Source organism: Nipponia nippon, unplaced genomic scaffold (genome assembly GCF_047370975.1).
Source record: "Nipponia nippon isolate SJK-2023a ecotype South Korea unplaced genomic scaffold, ASM4737097v1 scaffold_3, whole genome shotgun sequence".
In the NCBI taxonomy this organism is placed as follows: Eukaryota; Metazoa; Chordata; class Aves; order Pelecaniformes; family Threskiornithidae; genus Nipponia; species Nipponia nippon.
Window position 1 is genome coordinate 37,931,720 of NW_028262347.1, and position 18,556 is coordinate 37,950,275.

Sequence of the window (18,556 nt, forward strand, 5' to 3'; positions counted from 1 at the left end):
TTGATTTCAGCAAGACTGTGCATGTGGGTAGGTGGCCACATGTTTCCAGCATTGTAAAAAAGGAGACAAGCACAATCTCCTCGTTCCATCCCTTTTCTATCCCCCATCAAAATAATGGAGGTCTGACTGCTCTGAGCGCAACCCCCAGATGGGATGGGGGAGGTGAACTTGCTCTGGGTTCTCTTATCTTCTGACCAGCCCGAGTATGGTAGATGAAGACCGTGGATTTGGTGCGTGACTGCAAGCATGTGAACATGTGAGTAAGAAAGCGATTACGTGGGTTATTTTAAGTTTCCAGGTATCCCTTTCATTTTGAGGATTTTGGATGAAAGGATTGCACCAAGGGGGCTTGAGGGTTGGGCAAAATTAAGAATTCTGGGAGCTGGTAAAGGATTCCTGACAATGCCATCTAAGGTTGTATCTGCCATAGCAAGTACATGTCCCCATGGCATTTCTTCACCAGGAGATGGGGAGAAGCTGTTCAGCTGGCTCCTGTTTGTTTTCAGTCTACACTCATGTGCCTGTGTGGCTGGAATGACCTTCTTTGAATTAACAAGTCACTGGGTATGAATCAAAGAGTAATTGTCATTGCTGCCAGTGGTACTAAACAGACCTGAGCTATTAATTCAAGACAAATGGGAGAAATGAGTAAACAGAAGGTTTACTGGTGTAAGGAAACTACAGGCCTGAGTGGATGTTCTGCGTTGGCTGCATTTCAACTTTATTGCTTTGCTTTGATCATTTGAAATTACCACTGTTTTCAGCTAGAATGTAGAATAAACTAAATCCACACCATTTCTGAATTATTTTTTCTGATTTTAAAGGGACAGCCTATTACAAACTGTCTTTTCTTCCTCTGCAACTTGTTTTTGGGTAGTCTTTGCTATATAGCCATGATTTGCATAATGAACATCATGGAATAATTATATTTCCCTGTAAATATGTTACAAATAAACCAAATCCAACGTGCTATTAGGTATGAACCCTTTTGAATTTCAGTCCCAAGCATATCTTAAGATTTAGTATGTCCCATAGGGACTAATCATGGATGAAGCTATGTCCATGGTCAAGCCTCTACAGGATCAGGGCTGGCATTTGCAAAGACATGTGAAGGTGGAAAATAAGAGGGAGAGAGCAAACCACAGGACTCCAGAAGTGACCAAAAGGGTTCCTGAAGCAAACAGGGGCTGGGGGCATCTTGCAAATTCATAGCAATTATAATTATAAATACTGTTAGGGTTGTTACTAAATTTTTCCTGCAAAATGCTGGTGACACCAGGGGATACTAATGCAGGTTTAGAGGAGGTACGGAAGTTTAGTCCCTGCGCTGACCCTTTCCCTCCCACAGCCCACGTCCTGCTCCCCTTCACTGCTCCCACCCCACCGGCAGCTGCCGCCGACTGCTGCAGGGCTGCCACAGGTCCTGCCTGCCAGAGCATGGAAGCACCCTTGCAGGGTTTCACCCAGGGGAGACTGGAGTCAGGGGAGGTAGGAAAGGAGGAATCTGTCGACTCTTCTCTTGAGATCTCCCCATTACTGTTTTTATTTTAATAGAAACGTAGTCTTAAGTGCTGCAGAACTCTCCAAGGCCATGCCCTATCTTGCTTTTAGCTTTCCTGCTCCTTTGACCCAGTGCCTTTTGATGTAGTCTGGCAAAAATCTGGAGAAAAGACCAAGGCTTGTGCATAGACCTGAGCATCTTAGTCCCAGGGCTCAAAGCAGCATTACTGGCCAAGTGAATGTTTAGTAGCTTTCCTGTTTTAATGATTCCTCCCAGTATCTATGTCAGAGGGCTGAGGGGATGTTTTAGAAACATGTAAACATCATGCAGTTGCTGATGGAGTTAATGTAAACTCTATAGGGTGTTTTATCAGTTACCCTTTTGTTTAGTCTGGGAAGCAGAAGAATGGGGGGAACAAAAAGAGTCCTCAAATACCCAAAAGTTTGCTATAAAAAACAGCGATGGACTGTTCTCCCTCTCTTCCTTTTGCTAAGAAGTGAATGGGCAAGATCTAAAATGGGATGTTAAGAAAAGCTTTCTAACTCAATAAATAGCTTAAACACTGGGATGACCTATGGGGGAGATGTTACACTACCGTACTGTGTTTCAAGAATGGGTTAGCTAAAGGTCTCTTAGGGGTGCTGTAAAGTCCTTGGTTCTTCTTCAGAGCAGGGGATGAATTTACTGAACTACCCCTTGTAGTCCCATTCAACCATACTTCCCTGTCCTACTGTGATCACTTCAATAAAGTGATATTTTAATACAAATAAACAAATGAAGCTGCAGGACCTTGTGAAGCAGTCCACCTGTATGAAATTCAATGTCTGGTTCTCAGGGTTATTTCAGTTATGGTAGTTGAAAGTCCTAATCCTTGCCAGATTCATAAAATTATTCACACCTGTTTTGCCTTTTAGGAAGTTCATCTTTAACTTCCACTTTTCTGGAAGCTGTGCCTGATGTTTCGTTTCTCTGACCCAACTCTCCAAAACCACAGTGATTTAAAGCTGAATTTTATCCTTGAACGTAACAGTAATTTTAAATATTGTTTCTCCCCCTACACAACAGAAAGCTGTATATGACACAGGTTATCTTTGCCCGTAATTGCTTTTTATAAATATTTTATTCCTGAGACTCTTGCTTTGGAACACGGAGTGCCCATTACTATTTTTGGTTGTGTTACTTGAGTCACCACTTTTAACTGGCTTGAATGGGCCAGTTTAAAAATATTCTGAAATTCTACCTGTGTCATCAAGCTTTAATAAAAACGAAAGTTTCTTCTCCATTTCTTCACAGGTGCATTTGTAGCACTACTTGCTACTTGAACATCATTGTTCATTTAAAAAGAAAGCATCTCCTTCTTCTTGCCAGTTGCCTGTGTGATCCTGTGAACACTGATTGCCAGCTTAATTTCTCACTGGGTTGAGTTATTTCTTGGCAGGACTGATTGAAAGCCTCATAGTGCTTGTTGATGTTTTAAATCTCTCTCCTGTGCCACATTCCTTGGCTTTTAAATTCATTATTTCAACCTAATGCTTCAATAATTCTACTTAAGAACAAGTATGCTTTCAGAAAGCTTATTACTAACTTTATCTTGAGACATGGCTGTCTTTGTTTTCATTATGCGGTGTTATTTTTTTGTTTTTGACTATTTAAGAGGCCTGCCAGAGGCCTCTTAAAATAACGCAAGGCTGGTAGTGTAGAGGTTTCAATGCAGCACCTAAAAAAGAGCCTTGGATGAATCTTACCTAGGTAAAATCAAGAAGTCAATTTAAGAAGGTGGAAAAGTACTTGTCTGGTGACAGAGACCTTAAAAATATGAGCAGAGAGTAGCTTGGGAGTCCGTCAAGCGTGCCAGCAGATTTAAAAACACCTTTGTAGTTTGAAAATGCAAATCCCTTTTTGTAGCACGCTCGAGTCACTTAAAAACCTTCACCTTAATCGTGATCACGGTCAGGGGCGTTATATCCGAAAGCTTTGTCAACTGAGGTTGCTGGGACTTGGATGGGTTCAGAGGCAAGCCCCGCACATCTCTGGTGGGACTTCCTTTTGGCATGGGGCTGGTTTTGGCGAGCCAGATAACACAAAGCTCATTTGTCTAAAGCAAGCATTTTAATACGTTTTAGTCACATTCAAGTAACTTGTTGTTCAACTTAAAGCTATCTTGAATACCATGGGGCTTCACAGTGCCAACAAGTAAGCTCAAGATCTGACACATTCGCATCTACGCTGTTAGACTCCATTATTTGTTTTTAAAAGCCATGCAACCTTCTAATCTGCTAGATGCCAAAACTCCATACAAAAATCTGGGAGAATCAGAGTTGATGGGAAAGTAAGGATTTAACACCTCCCGAACTGATTAACTGGTTTTCATTCTCCATGCGAGTTGTTTTGCAGGTGTTGAGGTGACTTTATCAATATGTACGGCGTACTGGCGCGGCAAGAGCACCTAAACTGGCAGAAACAGACCCAGTCCCCGCTTGGGTGGGGGGATAGGAATGGCTCCACATAGCAGATGAGGAGTTTGTGAGGGGCCAGCGAGATGGGGATGGGGAAGAGGGAAAGGAGACGTCAGCTAATGGCGTCCCAGATAGATACATCTGTGGCCAAGTACTGAGACCACAGAACTGATAAATTAGCTTAGACCACGGCTTGGTAAGCACGCAGCTTCAAATCTGTTTAATCTAAGGCCGTGCTGTCGCTGAAAGGTGTAGCCTGCCCTCATTCCTGATCCCCACAGCCCCGTCGTCTCCCGGGGTTTGCTCCGGCGGCGAGCGGCTGACGTGACTCATTTCCCCCCACCGGACCGCTGCCGCGGCACAGGGGGGACAGCAGGAACGCCGGGCTGAGGGTGTGCAGGAAAGGCAAGTCTGCTTTTTTGGGCAGCTGCGCAGCCTTAGGAAGCCGTACCTTAAACCCAGTATCCTGTCTGTGACAGTGACCAGCCCTAGATAAATTAAGAGAAGACATGAGAAACTCCGAAGCAGGTAATGATGGAGTGACTCGGCCTTCAGGCATTGTCTGTCATTTCCCCCAGTAATGACAAGTTTGATGTACGCCCTGCGTCTTATCAGAACTTTTGTGCTTTTAAATATGTTTCCCAGTCACAGCTCTGGAGATTCTTGCTATCTATACACATATCTAATCTCTGCTGAGTCTTCGCAAGCCTCGCTCCTCCTTACGTCCTGGGGCGATGAATTCCATTGACTTAATAGTCTGTGGGGCTGATCACAGCGGAGAGGCCAGGGCCAGCCACCCGCAGCAGCTGCGGGAGTTCAAGGTTGTTATTGCTCAGCACGGTTGGGTCTGCTACCAGCTGCAACGCTTAAATTCAAAGATTACTGGGGGAAGAAAGCAGGAAAGGCTTGCAATGTTTTTGCCGTTTGCTATTTGTTCTTACAGGCGCACAGGAGAGGGAAGTCAGGGAATTACGAGGGAAAAGTTTGGGAACTTCTTTCCTTGCCGAGGCCCTCCGCAGCCGCCTCGTTTTGCTTGTCATTAGCGAGGGGGGGTGCCGAGGTGTGGGCGCCGAGGCCGCAGGAGGGGCAGCAGCTCCAGCCCACGCCTGGGCTTTGATCTGCCGCCTCCCCCCTCGCCGCCCCGCCGCGGTCGGGCCCCGGGCCCCGGCTGCTGGGCTCGCCGTGCCGGCGGGACACCCCCGCCCCGCCCGGCAGCTCAGGCCGGGCCGGTGTTTCGGGGCCCGGGGGGCGGGAAGCGGCCGGCCGCCGCCCCCTCACCTGCTGCCCGGGGCGGGCGTCCCTCCCGCGGGGCGGGCGGGGGCGTCGCCGCCTGGCGGGGCTCGGAGCGGCGCTGCCCGCGGAAACTTGGGCGGCAGGAAGGGAGCGGAGCCGCCACAGCAGCGGCTCCTCCTCCTCCTGCGCCCCGGGCCCGGCGGCGCTGGGAGAGGAGCGGCAGCGGTGGGGCCCCATGCGGCGGCCGGGACGGTGCTCTCCGCCGCCCGGCCCCAGCAGCAGCACCGGCCGCCGCCGATGACCTGGACCAGCAGCATGAGCAGCGGCTACAGCAGCCTGGAGGAGGAGGAGTCCGAGGAGTTCTTCTTCACCGCCCGCACCTCTTTCTTCAGGAGGCCGCCGGGCAAGACCCGCGCCGCCCCGCAAGTAAGTGCTGTGCGCCGGGCTGAGGGGCGGCTTCGCCCCGCGGAGCGGCTGCCGCCGGGCCGGGCCGGGCCGCGCCGCCTCTCTCCCCGCGGCCTCGGCCTCCACGTGTCCGCCGCTCCCTCCCCCACGGGGAAGGGCCGGCGGGAGCCGCCCGGGCCCCGGGCCGGAGCGGGGAGGAGGCGGCGGGGAAGGGCTTCCCTCAGCCCCGGGCTTCCAGCCCTGTGGCGGGGCTCCTGAGCGGGCCGAAGATCTTCTTCGGGGAGACCGGTGCCGGCTCCGGCAGCCTGCCGGGGTGCCCCGCTGGGAAGCCGGCCTGAGGGAGCCAGACTGCAAGTCTGACACCCCCCTACCCCCCCGAGCCCGGCGGGCTGGGGATGTGATCAAAAATCACATGTTTCTGTGGTGAGTAACCGTGCTATCAGCCCTGCTATCGGCTCTGCTGGCAGCGCGCCGCCGGGGTACGGAGGGGTCTGCCTCTTCTCCCCTCTCAGAGCTCGTTTTGAGATGAATGACAGCCTCTTCAGCTGTTTTGTTGGCAAAGAAAGGCCCTCAGAAGTGTTTAAGTGTCTTGGTTTAAGCATTCAAGCTCAGGAAATCAACTGCAAGTGGGCTTTGAAGTGAAGAACTGATTAAAAAGAAAGCAGAAACCCAAAACCAGCCCTGTCTGTGGTCAGCATTGAAATTTCAGTGGAGGACCTACAGGGCTGGAGGCAGAGTGAGAAGCGTTGGTGTGCTGAGGAAGCCTGGCCATAACAAAACCAGCCCCTCTCTCCCAGGAGTAAAACTCACGTCAGAGGTACAAAATGGAACAGTCCCTGTCTGATCCGGAGCAGTCCTTAAACCATATAGGGTAAACGTCACGTTTCTTTAGTGAAGCAGTCCAGCCCCCTCTCCTTTTTCTCTTCCCAAGGTGCAGAATCTCTTTCTAGAGGTGGTTTGTATCTTTGGAAACTATAAGCTAGCGAGCCTGTTTTGTTTATGCTAGCTCTTCTTCCCCTGCTCCCGCCACCGGCTGTGGCTTCTCTCTGTTCAGCGCCTGTTTCTTTGTACAAGCTCGGTGTTTTTCCCCACTGCACTCTGGTGTCGGTATTACTGCTGCTGTGCAGGCCTAGTTATAAACTTGCTTGTCAAAGCCTGGATACCTCAGGTGCCCTCTGGTCCACCCATGGGGCTCGTCAAGACCCACCGTTCGTTGCCCACAGCTGTTCCTCTAGGCTATGGTGTGCTGTAGAAAGCCAGCCCTTGTTTCTGTTTCTTTCTGTTTCTCTGAGGTTCTCCATCTGTTATGCCCTGTTTGTGATTCGCTTAAAACTTCAGCCCTCTAACTGCCCCTCAGGAAACTCCTGCCCCCGTTCGAGGAAGTGCACAGAGCTTTCCTGAACTTTAGCTTCCTTTGCAAAGTTTGGCAGGGAGCCTGGGCGCACCCTCTGCCTACACCTGAGCTCAGGCACCTTGTGCAAATAGGCTGGGACCAGCTTTTTATTAGGTCATGGCTGCTTCCCCGGGGTGCTTCTCGCTGCACCCCTCCTCAGGGGTCGTCTTTTTCTCATCCATCTTGAGTTTCAGCCTCACACTAACCTGAGGGACTCTCTGGAAGTTGGCAAGTCCTGCTGAGTGTCCTCAAACTTCATCTGCTAACCTATTTGGCCGGCGTTGGCTGCCACCTGGCCGTGGCAGAGGAGGACCATGGCGTGCCGGTACTGTGCAAAGAGATACCTAGCTGCCGTTAGGCTGTGTGGAGCTGCTGTGTCGTGAGATGTGAGAAGGCCCAGGTCTTGATTCAGATCCTAAAAACATATGTGTGTCTTTATAACGCTGTTGTATGAGTTGTCTTACTAAATACTAGTTGTGTAAGTAGTAAATTGTGCAAACATGTAAATCACTGTATGTGAGGTTAACATTTCCAAGCAAGGGGGGAAAAAAAACCATAAAATTTGATATAGTGCTCTAGTAATCTTTCCCAAAGGAATACTGCAGTGAGGTGCTGCAGGGTACATGTTTAAGTATGTATTGAGTAGCCTGGAACAAACTAATCTGTATTGCTGACTCTGCAGCGTCAGAAGTGCTCAGCTACATGTTTCTAGTCATAAAGTTATTACCAGTTGCTCTGAGCTGCTGAGTTATAAAGAAAAAAAAAAATCCCCAAACAATGCTGAATGTAGATTTCAACAGTCATGTGGCCAGTAAGAGTGAGTTTCCCCTTCCAGCAATAACAATCATAATAAGCCTCTTTGTACGGATGAGGATGTTACTTTTGGTTTGTATTTGAGGTTTAGTCAAAAAATGCATACTATGTCCCCTTGAGCGAAGAGGAAAGAGGGAAGCTGTTAGTTATTGTTTCTGTGTCTTTCTCAACTGTACAGATATTAAGTTTTGCAGTGTGTTTTTTTTTTTTTTTCCTTGTAGAAGACTTGAGTGCTGGCAGCTACTTCTGTCTTTCTGTCTTAGCTCTCTCTGCCCCCTTTCTCATGGGGAAGAAATTGGTTAGAGCTTTTGGCTTGCAGCTGTGCCTGCAGAAAAACTCAGTAGTAGCATTTGGCCTTGTTTTGTATGGTGTCCTGGACGTATGGATTTCCAAAGAAAAGAAGGAAAAAAGGAAATTAAGTAGCTGGGTGAATTTTTGTCTTCCATTTCATGGGGCAGGGATCGGCTTACTTACGTACCTCAGTTTCTGCGGCTAAGACAGGATTAATGGATTGATACCAATTCTGGTGTAAAAATGTTGCGATAGTACCTTTGGGCTTTGCCTAAGATGGCTAATCTTCTGTTGAGTGGTTAAAGATTAGTCTCCTCCTCTCTCTCTACCACTTTGTTGTGGTTTAACCCCAGCCAGCAACCAAGCCCCACCCAGCCGCTCACTCACTCCACCCTGGTGGGATGGGGGAGAGAATCGGAAGAGTAAAAGTGAGAAAACTCGTGGGTTGAGGTAAAGACAGTTTAATAAGTAAAGCAAAAGCCACACGCAAAAGCAAAGCAAAACAAGGAATTCAGTCACTACTTCCCATCGGCAGGCAGGTGTTCAGCCACTTCCAGGAAAGCAGGACTCCATCATGCATAACGGTTACTTGGGGAGACGAAACGCCATCACTCTGAACGTCCCCCCCTTCCTTCTTCTTCCCCCAGCTTTTATTACTGAGCATGACGTCATATGGTATGGAATATCCCTTTGGTCAGCTGGGGTCAGCTGTCCCGGCTGTGTCCCCTCCCAGCTTCTTGTGCACCCCCAGCCTCCTCGCTGGTGGGGTGGGGTGAGAAGCAGAAAAGGCCTTGACTCTGTGTAAGCACTGCTCAGCAATAGCAAAAACATCCCTGTGTTATCAACACTGTTTTCAGCACAAATCCAAAATGTAGCCCCATACTAGCTACTATGAAGAAAATTAACTCTATCTCAGCCAAAACCAGCACAAGCTTATAAAAAATTGAAGCATAAAACCCAATACAGCGTATGACAGGCAGCATGGTGTTTTCGGGCCAAGCAGCGGCCCCAAAGTGACTTCTTGAGGAAGAAATACTTTAATCTGAGGGCAACACGCATAAAATGTAGGTTGCTTTATGCTGTGTTGTTGCTCTTGAAAGTTTAGCTTTATTTAAGATTTCTTATCTTCTGTGGCTGTTGTAAAATTTAACTGTCAGAGGCTAGATTAAGCTCAGTGTGGCCCTGTTTCATGTTTGCAATGACTCAATAAATGAAAAAGGAGGAACTGTAAATATTTTTGTCCTGCCAGTGTGACTGCTCATGTGAGGTAAAGTTATCCATGTGCATAGGCTTTTGCAAGATCAGACCCGTGCTTCTGTATGATCAAGCCTTTGGAAGTCATCCATTCCCTGTCGAGAAAATGCCAAAAGAAGATGTTTTGCAAACTTTTGAACGCTGACCCCTTTCTCTCCCTCTTTCCTCCTGCCTACCCCCATCCTTTTGGGAAAAGTGAAAACAGTCATGCCTGCTCCTGCGAGCCCTACCATATGTGGGAGGCATACGCATCTTCCTGCGTATGTTTTCTGTGCTTCCCTTCCCTGTGCCAGTTCCCTGTATTCTCCCATTTTGAATGGCGTTGATGTAAATCCTCGAAATACTTCTTCCTCGGGTGGCTTGATGGACGGTGGCTTGATGGATGCTGTGGTTGGCATGTGGGTTAGTTCCCAACCTTGCTAAGCTCCTGTCTTCTATGAGGATCACTGCAAGCACCTGGGGACATCTCTGTGCTTGGTTTTGCCTGCTCTGCGTTTCCATGTCCCCTGTCCCCGTAGCTATAACGGTTAGAAACATGAGATATTTCTCTCTCTGTGACTGCCCTTACACGTGAGGGGTCTGCGAGAGAGGGAACCACTGTGCTTTGGGAAACATTGCTTCAGAAGCTGGTGGTGCTGTGAAAATCATGGATCCCAGCTGTTAGAAGAGGGCAAATCCTCGAGCTTGTATTTGGTATCTGATCGTGAACAGTTTGCACGCAAGATGTGAGAGAGCTTTGCTTGAAGTCTAGTGTAAAATAGGTTGGAGATGGGAAGGCTGGCACTTGGATACTGCTCATCTCTCTAAAGGAAAAAGCAACTGTGTGTTTATGCTCTGTTTTTTCACCATTTCATGTAGGGCTCTGTAAAAGCACTTGCAAGAAAAATGCAATTGCTTCTGTTTGCAGTTTCCAGAAATGCATGTTTTCTTCCTGTACCTGAGAACATGCTCGTTGCCTCGCTGTCAACACCAGTCCTTCCCTGTCTGAAGTCTGATTTCTCCCTCTCTCTTCCCCTTACTGGTCTCGGTCTTTATGGCTTCCAGACCCGCTGTCTTAGTTCCTTTCCCTGTGCCTGCACCGGGTGCCCCCTGCCACGACATTGTTTTTGTGGCCGTCTTTTCTGCACGTCAGTGGAATTTGCAGGTGTGGTAATGGGGGTGGGAGAGGAAATTCGTAAAAAAGCTGGAAATGGGAAGCGGATATAAAAGAGCAGAGGAGGTATGAAGGGGAGAGGCAAAAGGCAGAGGGTGAAAGTATCATCCCTACCTAGTCCTGGCAAGGTAACCAGCCATCTCTCATTCCACTGTTGGAAGAGAAGGTTTGCAGGGAAAGGTGTAGCAATTTTTTTTTTTTTTCTAATGGGTGAGCTGGTACAAGTGTGAAAAAATAGACAAACTTCTGGGTGCAGAAGCCTGTTTTTAGGTCTGTTCCATGTGAATTTTTACAGTGGCTCAAGGCATTTCATTGAGAGGAAGAGAGACAAAAAAAGCATTGTATTTGGGAAGAAAACGGTTTCTAGGGGTAAAATGCAATTTGTAACTGCTCAAGTCTAGTTAGGATGGCTTTGTGTTACCAGTGTCCGTTATTAATAAAGTTTCACGTTGTTTGGCCATTGCAACTCTTCCTGGGTTTCCTTTCAGTAACATTCCCCAGGGAAAATGGCTCTCCTGACTACGAGAACAAATGAGGTTTCTAATTATAGGCTTGCTTTGGAGCCAAAAAGTTTAGGTTTGTGTTTGACGTGTGGTCTTGAAACTTATTTAAAAAAAAACAACTAAAAATATCCAGTAGTGTTTCATTCCTTTTTTTTTTTTTTTTTTAATCCATTTGGCAGTCAGTGGATATTATGGGATAAACATTGTCACAGCTAAAATACTTAAAAGTTAAGAGTTGAAGGAATGAGCGGAGTAGAGATTGTGTCTATTTTAAGCCCAGGTCACTGTCAGAGTAAACTAGTGGTCCTTATTTTGTGTTTCTGCCTCGCTGTTTTCTCGGAGCGCTTGGTGTGGTGTGTGTGCATCAGTAGCTTGGAAGAGCGTGGTGGCCGTTTTGGGGTGAACTCCGAGTCCCCTTCTGGTGTCTGACAGCCTCTGGAGGTGAGATGAGATTTACGCTCTGTGCAGAGGATGCTGATTGCTGTACGCTGGTTTATCATCACAGTTGGTTCTTAGAATCATCAATTTAAATTTTGGGGACTTAACTATATGAAATGGTAACTACTAACACACAAAAAATTAAGAAACAAGTTTACAAGAGTTAGGTTAATGTACTGTCCCGAGAAGAGTTCAAGTCATTAGAACATCTAATGAGTGCTGTTACATTCAGCAATTCATTTTAAGTGTCGTGAGTGCAATAAAAGTGGCAGGTAGTATTGAGATTAGGTGACTCTTATCTTTCCACTTTTTTCTTTAGTCTATTGTATTAATACTACATTAGATGCATCTCAGGCAGCTGCTTCTCTGTTAGCATAAACTTTTGGAGCACCAGCAATGCGTTACTGGCTTTGTTACTGACATTCATTTGAATATCACCAGATAAACACTGGATCTTGTAATTTTTTTTTTCTTGGTCCTTTTATTTGCAAAAAAGGCTTTGATTCACCTGTCTGAGTTTTGGAGTACAGTAGCTAGGCTTCTCCCTGGTAAGATCAGGAGTGCCTAGTATGTATGGATATTTTGCAATTTAAGTAGTAATGTAATTGGGTTGGGATAATCCTGTGGCTTTATCCAAGTGCAAAGGCAAAACTGGAGCTTTGGACTTTCGTTGAAGTTGAAAGTATTGGGCGCCTATAGCCTTATGGTCCAAAATGTTTAGACTTTTAGACTTAGGCTTCTTTAGACTCATAAATAGATATGCAGATACAAGGAGTTTTGTTTAAATTGAGGACTCTGGTGAATTCAGGAAATGTTCTGCAGAGCAGCTGAGCTCAGGATCATCTGAGTACAGAAAGGAGACTTAAAAAAAAAAAAAAAAAAACCAACAAAACAAACAACCCAACAGCAGCTATTTAAGGAAGGAGAGAATTTGGTACCCTGTTTTCTTGATCTCTTATTTCAGCTGTAGATCTGGGTGTAAGAACAATATTAGAACAATTATTTTGGAAGAGGTTCTTGCTGGTTAATATTAAGCCACTGCAAGAGCAAAAATACAAAGAAAAACTGAGGTAAAAACAGATACTGCAGTTTGTCCCTTGTGTAAAAAGCCAGCGGCACTGGTGTTGGATTAACAGTTGCAGATAAACCGATTAACAGAGGATTTGAGATGAAGTGGTAGATCTGTAATGCAGCGTTTGCCTGTGACAGTATACTTGTGAGCCAAGCCAGGCAACGTAAGCGTCAGGCAGAGAGAAGTGAGAGTGACAGGTCTCCGTCGTTCAGCTCTCCTCGCAGACAGGCAGCTAAGGCCCCGGGGACTTCTGCAGGCAGCGTGCCAGGCCAGGCTGTTCAATATGTACAGCACTTTCCTCCCAGGTAGAAATAATAGGGGGTTTGTTTATAGATTTATATATGCATGTTAACAAATATAAAAAAATATATAAATTCTTTTTTTATGTGTACATGCACACGCAGAAACGTTTGTACCTTTTGACACCAACACTCAGGAAAGGTCTTAAAACTAGTATGTCCCACAGACTTCAGGGGCACACCCTGGCGGGACTGAAGCTAGCACGGTGTGCTGTCGTCCTCTTCAGCTTCAGTGCAGCGCTTACCTGGCTACGCTCTTGTCAAGCTTTGGTATGAGTTTAGGCACCGGTAACAAAGCCCGTGCGTTTCTGTAGACAGGTATGAATTGACTTGGGATGCGTAATTGGTGCTTTCGTTTTGTTTTTTGGCATACTTGCTCTTTTGCGAGGTTGATGAAATACTGCAGATGGTTTTGAGGAGAGTGCTTCCTATGCAGACATGTATTTGGCTCTGCTATGTAGCCACATGTGATTTATGTAGCAATTAAGATCATTTTGTAGTTACTCATCTGTGTGTGTGCTGGAGAGGAATTTGTGTTCTCGTATATGGAGGAATCTACGCTGTGCTGAAAATAATAGTAAAAGCAGCAGTGGTTCATCTGCCTTTGGAGGACGCATCAAGTGTTCGTGTTGAGTACATAGGAGTACTTGGTGTGCTGGTTGTTAGCTTCCCTGTCTCGCTCTTTACCCACTAAGTAATTGTGGAAAATGCTGTTTGCAATGCATTTCTTTTAGAAATTACATACAATAATACAGTAGGGGCAAATTACAAAGGCAGTTGTCTGTAATCTTTTGTAGTTATCCCTGTTGTCCGTAATTAGGACTGCTTGTCTTGTGTTCTGTCTTCTAATTGATCCGAGGTGTGATCAAGGGCACGGATGCGCAGTCTAACTATGCTGTACGCTTCCTCATAGCGCACGGTCCTCGAATCTTGTGTTTGCAGTACCTGGTCAGTGTGGTCTCTCTAAAGCCTTATTAGTAATAATAAAAACTGAAGATCAAGTCCTGCTCTGACTGAAGATGATAGTTTGTTAAATAATTAAGTGCTTAATCTTACTTCCACTGAAGCAGGGATCCCATGATTTGGCTTGTTCCCCCAAACACAAGTTTGGGGTAGATTAAATTTGTTAATACTGCAAAAGTAGCTTAACGCCTTTATTGATGGCTAATAACCTCTATTGTAGAGGACTTCCTCTCTGTGACTTCTTATACATAGTTGTGCCTAGGATCACGCTAGCCTGTAAACTTGGAAGAGTTAGTTCAGATGTTCTGTTTAGAGCATTACTTTTCTGGGTTGCTCTCTTCTGAAGAATTCTGCTCCTCGGGAACAAACCTTGCTCATCTTGCTGTTCAGTCCACCAGCGGCTTGATTTACTGTGTTCACTTGTAGATACATAAGCTAAGATTATGGAAGTCATTTTGTTGAGAGCTACTCATTTCATTGCAAAATATCTTCATGGTTCCATCTGAGAAGCATCTGGTAAAGCTGTGTAAACTCTAGCAACTGCAGTAGGGATTTCAGCATGACCCACAGTGCCTATGTGTACAGAAACTGGTACTGGCTCAAGGTTCAGTGCACTGACTCTTATGCTGATCGCACAACAGCAACTTTTTTCACAGTAGATGTAATTTGAACTACTATATTACGAATTTTTATTGTTATTGATTTGTGCAAAGACTATGTAGTGTAGGCATAGACAGGCATCTTGTGTTTTACCCTTTACTTCATAAAGGGTAAAAAAAAAATTTCTTTGTGGCTCTAGTTAACTTGCTAGTAGTAGAAAAGTTGAAATGTGGCAAGTGACCTAGGCTGTGCCTAAAGGGCACAGCAGGTACGGGCTGTAGCCAGCTGCAGGAGCTGATCCCCCAACTGTCCAGACTGGTGACTTAAAGACTGGTCAGCCCCTTTTTTTTTTTTTTTTTAAATTTTTATTTTTTTGCTACTGTGCTTGTGTATTTAACTGTGAAAAGCAGTGGGGAGAGAGCGTTTCTGGATCCGTCAGGCTAAACTGTTTAACCTAAGTGTTGAAGACCAAGGAAGAGAGAGATGAGGAGGAGAAAAGTTCATTTTAATCCTGTCAAACATGCAGGCTCGCCGTTTCCAGCAGCAGGAGTACCTGTGATCCAAAAATTAGACTGATGTAATGGCTCTTGTTTTGTGCTATAGTACAGGGGTAAATGCCTCAGTGGGTGGTGCTCCTGAAAACTGCTGAAATCCTGGACTATCCATGAGGTGTGGAACTGGCAGCTTTGCCCTTGCAGCTGAAGGCTTGAAGTAGGTGTTGCTTTCATGTTTGATAGTTAAGGAATGGAGGAGGAGAAGGAAGGAGTCTTTGTGTAGAAGACTTGCTCCATGTGTTGCAGGATGATAAATAGGAACACTTATCTGCTGCTGAGAGCAAATTGGAGCAAATTATCCTGGTTGCATGTGAGGCTCAGTAAAGATCTCATTTGAGATGGGGAGTTGATTTGTGACTTGGTTGTCTTTCAGGAGCTCCCACTGAAAGAAGAAAGAAAAAGTATTTTATCTGCCCTGCTGTAAATGTAGGCTAAAAAAAATGGCCTGTTCATATTTCCGCACCAGGGAGCGCAGATGTCTTGTTCTGTACAGAAATGGACAGTTGAATCAAAAATTCGTACTTGGAGCAGTTGCTGTGTTGGGTGCCCATATACAAACGCTGGCATTGGAAGAATACCAGTCACGCAGTCAGGGGAACATCGCTTGTGCAGGCAACCTGATGCGAGCAGTAATCAGACTCCCATGTTATCTGCACAAGAGAAGTCTGCTTTATTAAGGAGAACTGGATCTTTCATTAACAAAATCTTCCTCTGGTCATGATACTCCCAGCTTTCACGGAGCCTAACTTAGCACAGTGTTACTTTTCTTATACAGTGTCTACATAAACTGTAGCCTTGTAACTCAAATCTTGTTTCCTGTATTTAAAAGTGTTTCTAAATCTTTGTGAGCTAATTTTGATGTAAAATCGAATATTAAGGACAATTTGGAGTTTTTGCATGAGTTAGCAGGTTAAGTTAACATACACCGAATCCCGGGAGTATTTAACTTCATATTCAAGGGCCCTTTAGTTGTTGAATTAAGGGAACACCTTTTTCCCCTTCAAAGAGTATGCAGTGTGGGGTGATGGCTAATGCAAAGAGCCTTGGTCAACTCTTTCTGTAATGAAAACCATTTAGCTGCTCTTAGAGAGCCCAGTAAGTGGATCTCAGGATCTAAGTGGATGGATTCACGGTAGCTAGATAAGATATTCGCATGGAGTGGGACCATTGTAGAGTTCAAAGACTGGACCATCTTTTTCTATTTGCTAATATAATTTAGTACTTTCCCTGGGGAAATGACTCTTAAAATATAACTGGGTTGCTTTTAATTCATTGTAGTGGTAAGAGATTAGTGCACGTGCATACGGCTGAGGAGATAGCAAGTACTTCTGGACATCAGTTAGATAAACCTCTGAATTAGATCATTGCATTATTTTCAACTGCATTTTTCTATTCTCATTGAATCTAAACTTGAATTAATTTACATAAAGAGTTGCCTTTCCTAAGTTTGTTTCTTCGGGCTCCATGACTGACAGTACGTAAAAAATTATTCCTGTACAGAATGATTTTTTCTTTTTTTTTTTTTTTTTTTTTTTCCTCCCCCCAAAGTCCTGGCCAAGCAAGAACCTGTTTTATTCTTTGGGTACAAATTATTTCCCCTTCTCCTTTTAGTCTGAGACTGACTTGCACTGCTGTGGTTTATAACAGAATCGCTGACAAATCTAAATACCTTCTCTCAGCATTCTGTATATCAGCTGCAAAGTATTGCTTTGGGGTCTGATTTGGCCTTCGTGGGAACAAGTTTGTTTTCATAGAATTTGAAAAACAGTATTAGTGTTCAGCTGACCATCTCTGAACTTCTGTTGGTGCCTTGCTTGCCTAGGAAGTATTTTTACTGCTTTTTAGGAAGTATAATGTTGGCAAAATAAAATTCAACTTACCTAAAACCACCACATTTTAATTAAAGTATACTAAAGAAAATATCTTCTACAAGGTTTTTAATTCTATGCTGTAAGTTGCAACTTTTTTCTTGAGAAAATAGTCGGTAGGCTCTGTTATCAGAGTAGAAGAATCTGGCGCTTTGTCACCCTGGTCTGAATTCTTGATCTTCTGTAAAATGAAGCAGACAGCTCACGTGTTCAGTACAGTGAGACTTTTTTCTGGATTGGGCTGGGTGCCAATTAGCCAGCACACAGTGTAGACAGTTCCTACATCTTAGACCTGATCACAGCATACGTGACATTATCTCAAATAAATGCCATGTGTTTAGGCGAGGAGGAAAACCAGTGATGCTGCTTAAGTTGATGGATGTCAGATACAAAGTGGCTCTGTTGCTAGTGGAGCATATTCCATCCGGATTTCCTCTTTGGTTTATTAAACCATAGGGCATTTGTGATTGCCTTGATATTGTGATGGCAGATTTGGTGTGAAATACGGGGAAAACAATTCCTGGTGTACATCTTTCTCGAGTTCTGAATAAGAGTGGAACTGTCTGTTCAGTAATGTAACAATAACCCTATAGAAGTGCCCAGCTGTCAGAAAATCAGGTAAGTTGGCTTGAAGCATGGCAGGTGGTGCAACGCAAATTAGTTTGACTTCTCTTTGATCACCAAATTGCAGTGAGGTTCCTGGGAGGTTAATGCTGTGTTTTGTCACAAAAAAAAATGCTGTGTGCTCACCTGTGCCCGAGTTGAACATGTGAAGTGTGTTTTCAGTCAGTGAAGTTATTGACGGCACCCTCTTGTTTTGGCTCACTCCTGGTGTCCTTGGTTCTCCAGTTGCCCTTACCCTCTTCCCCAGTGGGAGCAGTGGGCATGGAAGCTTTTGGGGGGAGTTTTGCACCTGCTGAGCTGAATCCTAGGAAAGACTTAATTTTCTTCTCTTAATGTGCTACCCTGGAAAGGGTCATGTGGGGGCTTCAGGGACTCTTCTAGCAAAGACCTTTGCTATGATGGTCGTAGGAAGACTTTTGGTGTTTGGGATATCCAAACTGTTGTTCCATTGCTTCTCCCAGGACTGTGAGGTGGTAAGATGTGCCTTAATATGAGTGTCAAAAGTTACAGATTATTCCAATAGGACAGAAGTTACAAAATGCCTTCAGTGTCTTTCTAAATGTCTGCTGCTTACAGCATGCATTTGCCTAGTCATGGGCAAAAATGATTAATAGAGTTATATCACAGGTTATTTCGTTTTATGGATAGAGTTGATGGGTTTATTTAAGTTGACAGCTGCTTTTGATTCAGTTACATGTTCACATGATGTGAAGCTTATCTCAAGATGGGGGAACATGATTGTTTATACTATGCTAAAAGGTTGATACTATGTGAAGTGAAACATCAAAGCAGTTTCTAATGCTCTGAACTTTAAAACTCACAGCTGATTTAATTAAAAAAATAATTAAGATGCATCTTTCCGCACCCCTGAATATAGACCCCAAATATTCTTCAAAGCATACTTGATTTTAACGATTTGGTGATTTCCTCCCTGAGGCGTTTTTGAAGTTACCACTGCAATATGAAGATGTAGCTGTGAGTTGCGATGATAATAGACCATTAGTCAAGTAGGTGTTTGCCTCATAAGATGACAAAATGACATGTTCTATGGAAATAGCCTGGTATTTGCAAAAAAAAAAAAAAAGTCAAACCTAGTGATTTTTCCTGTAACAGCCAAAATTGATGGCAGACTTTTT

At 45.0% G+C, this 18,556-nt stretch overlaps 1 protein-coding gene across 1 annotated transcript in view; it reads left to right on the forward strand.

Moving 5' to 3' along the window:
* Positions 1–5,284: 5,284 nt before the first annotated feature.
* Positions 5,285–18,556, forward strand: part of RASSF3 (Ras association domain family member 3) — a 54,065-nt gene continuing 40,793 nt past the window's right edge. The window contains exon 1 of the mRNA XM_087767558.1: positions 5,285–5,616. Coding sequence (XP_087623684.1) covers positions 5,488–5,616 — 129 coding nt within the window. The 5' untranslated portion in view covers positions 5,285–5,487. The remainder of the gene's footprint in view (positions 5,617–18,556) is intronic.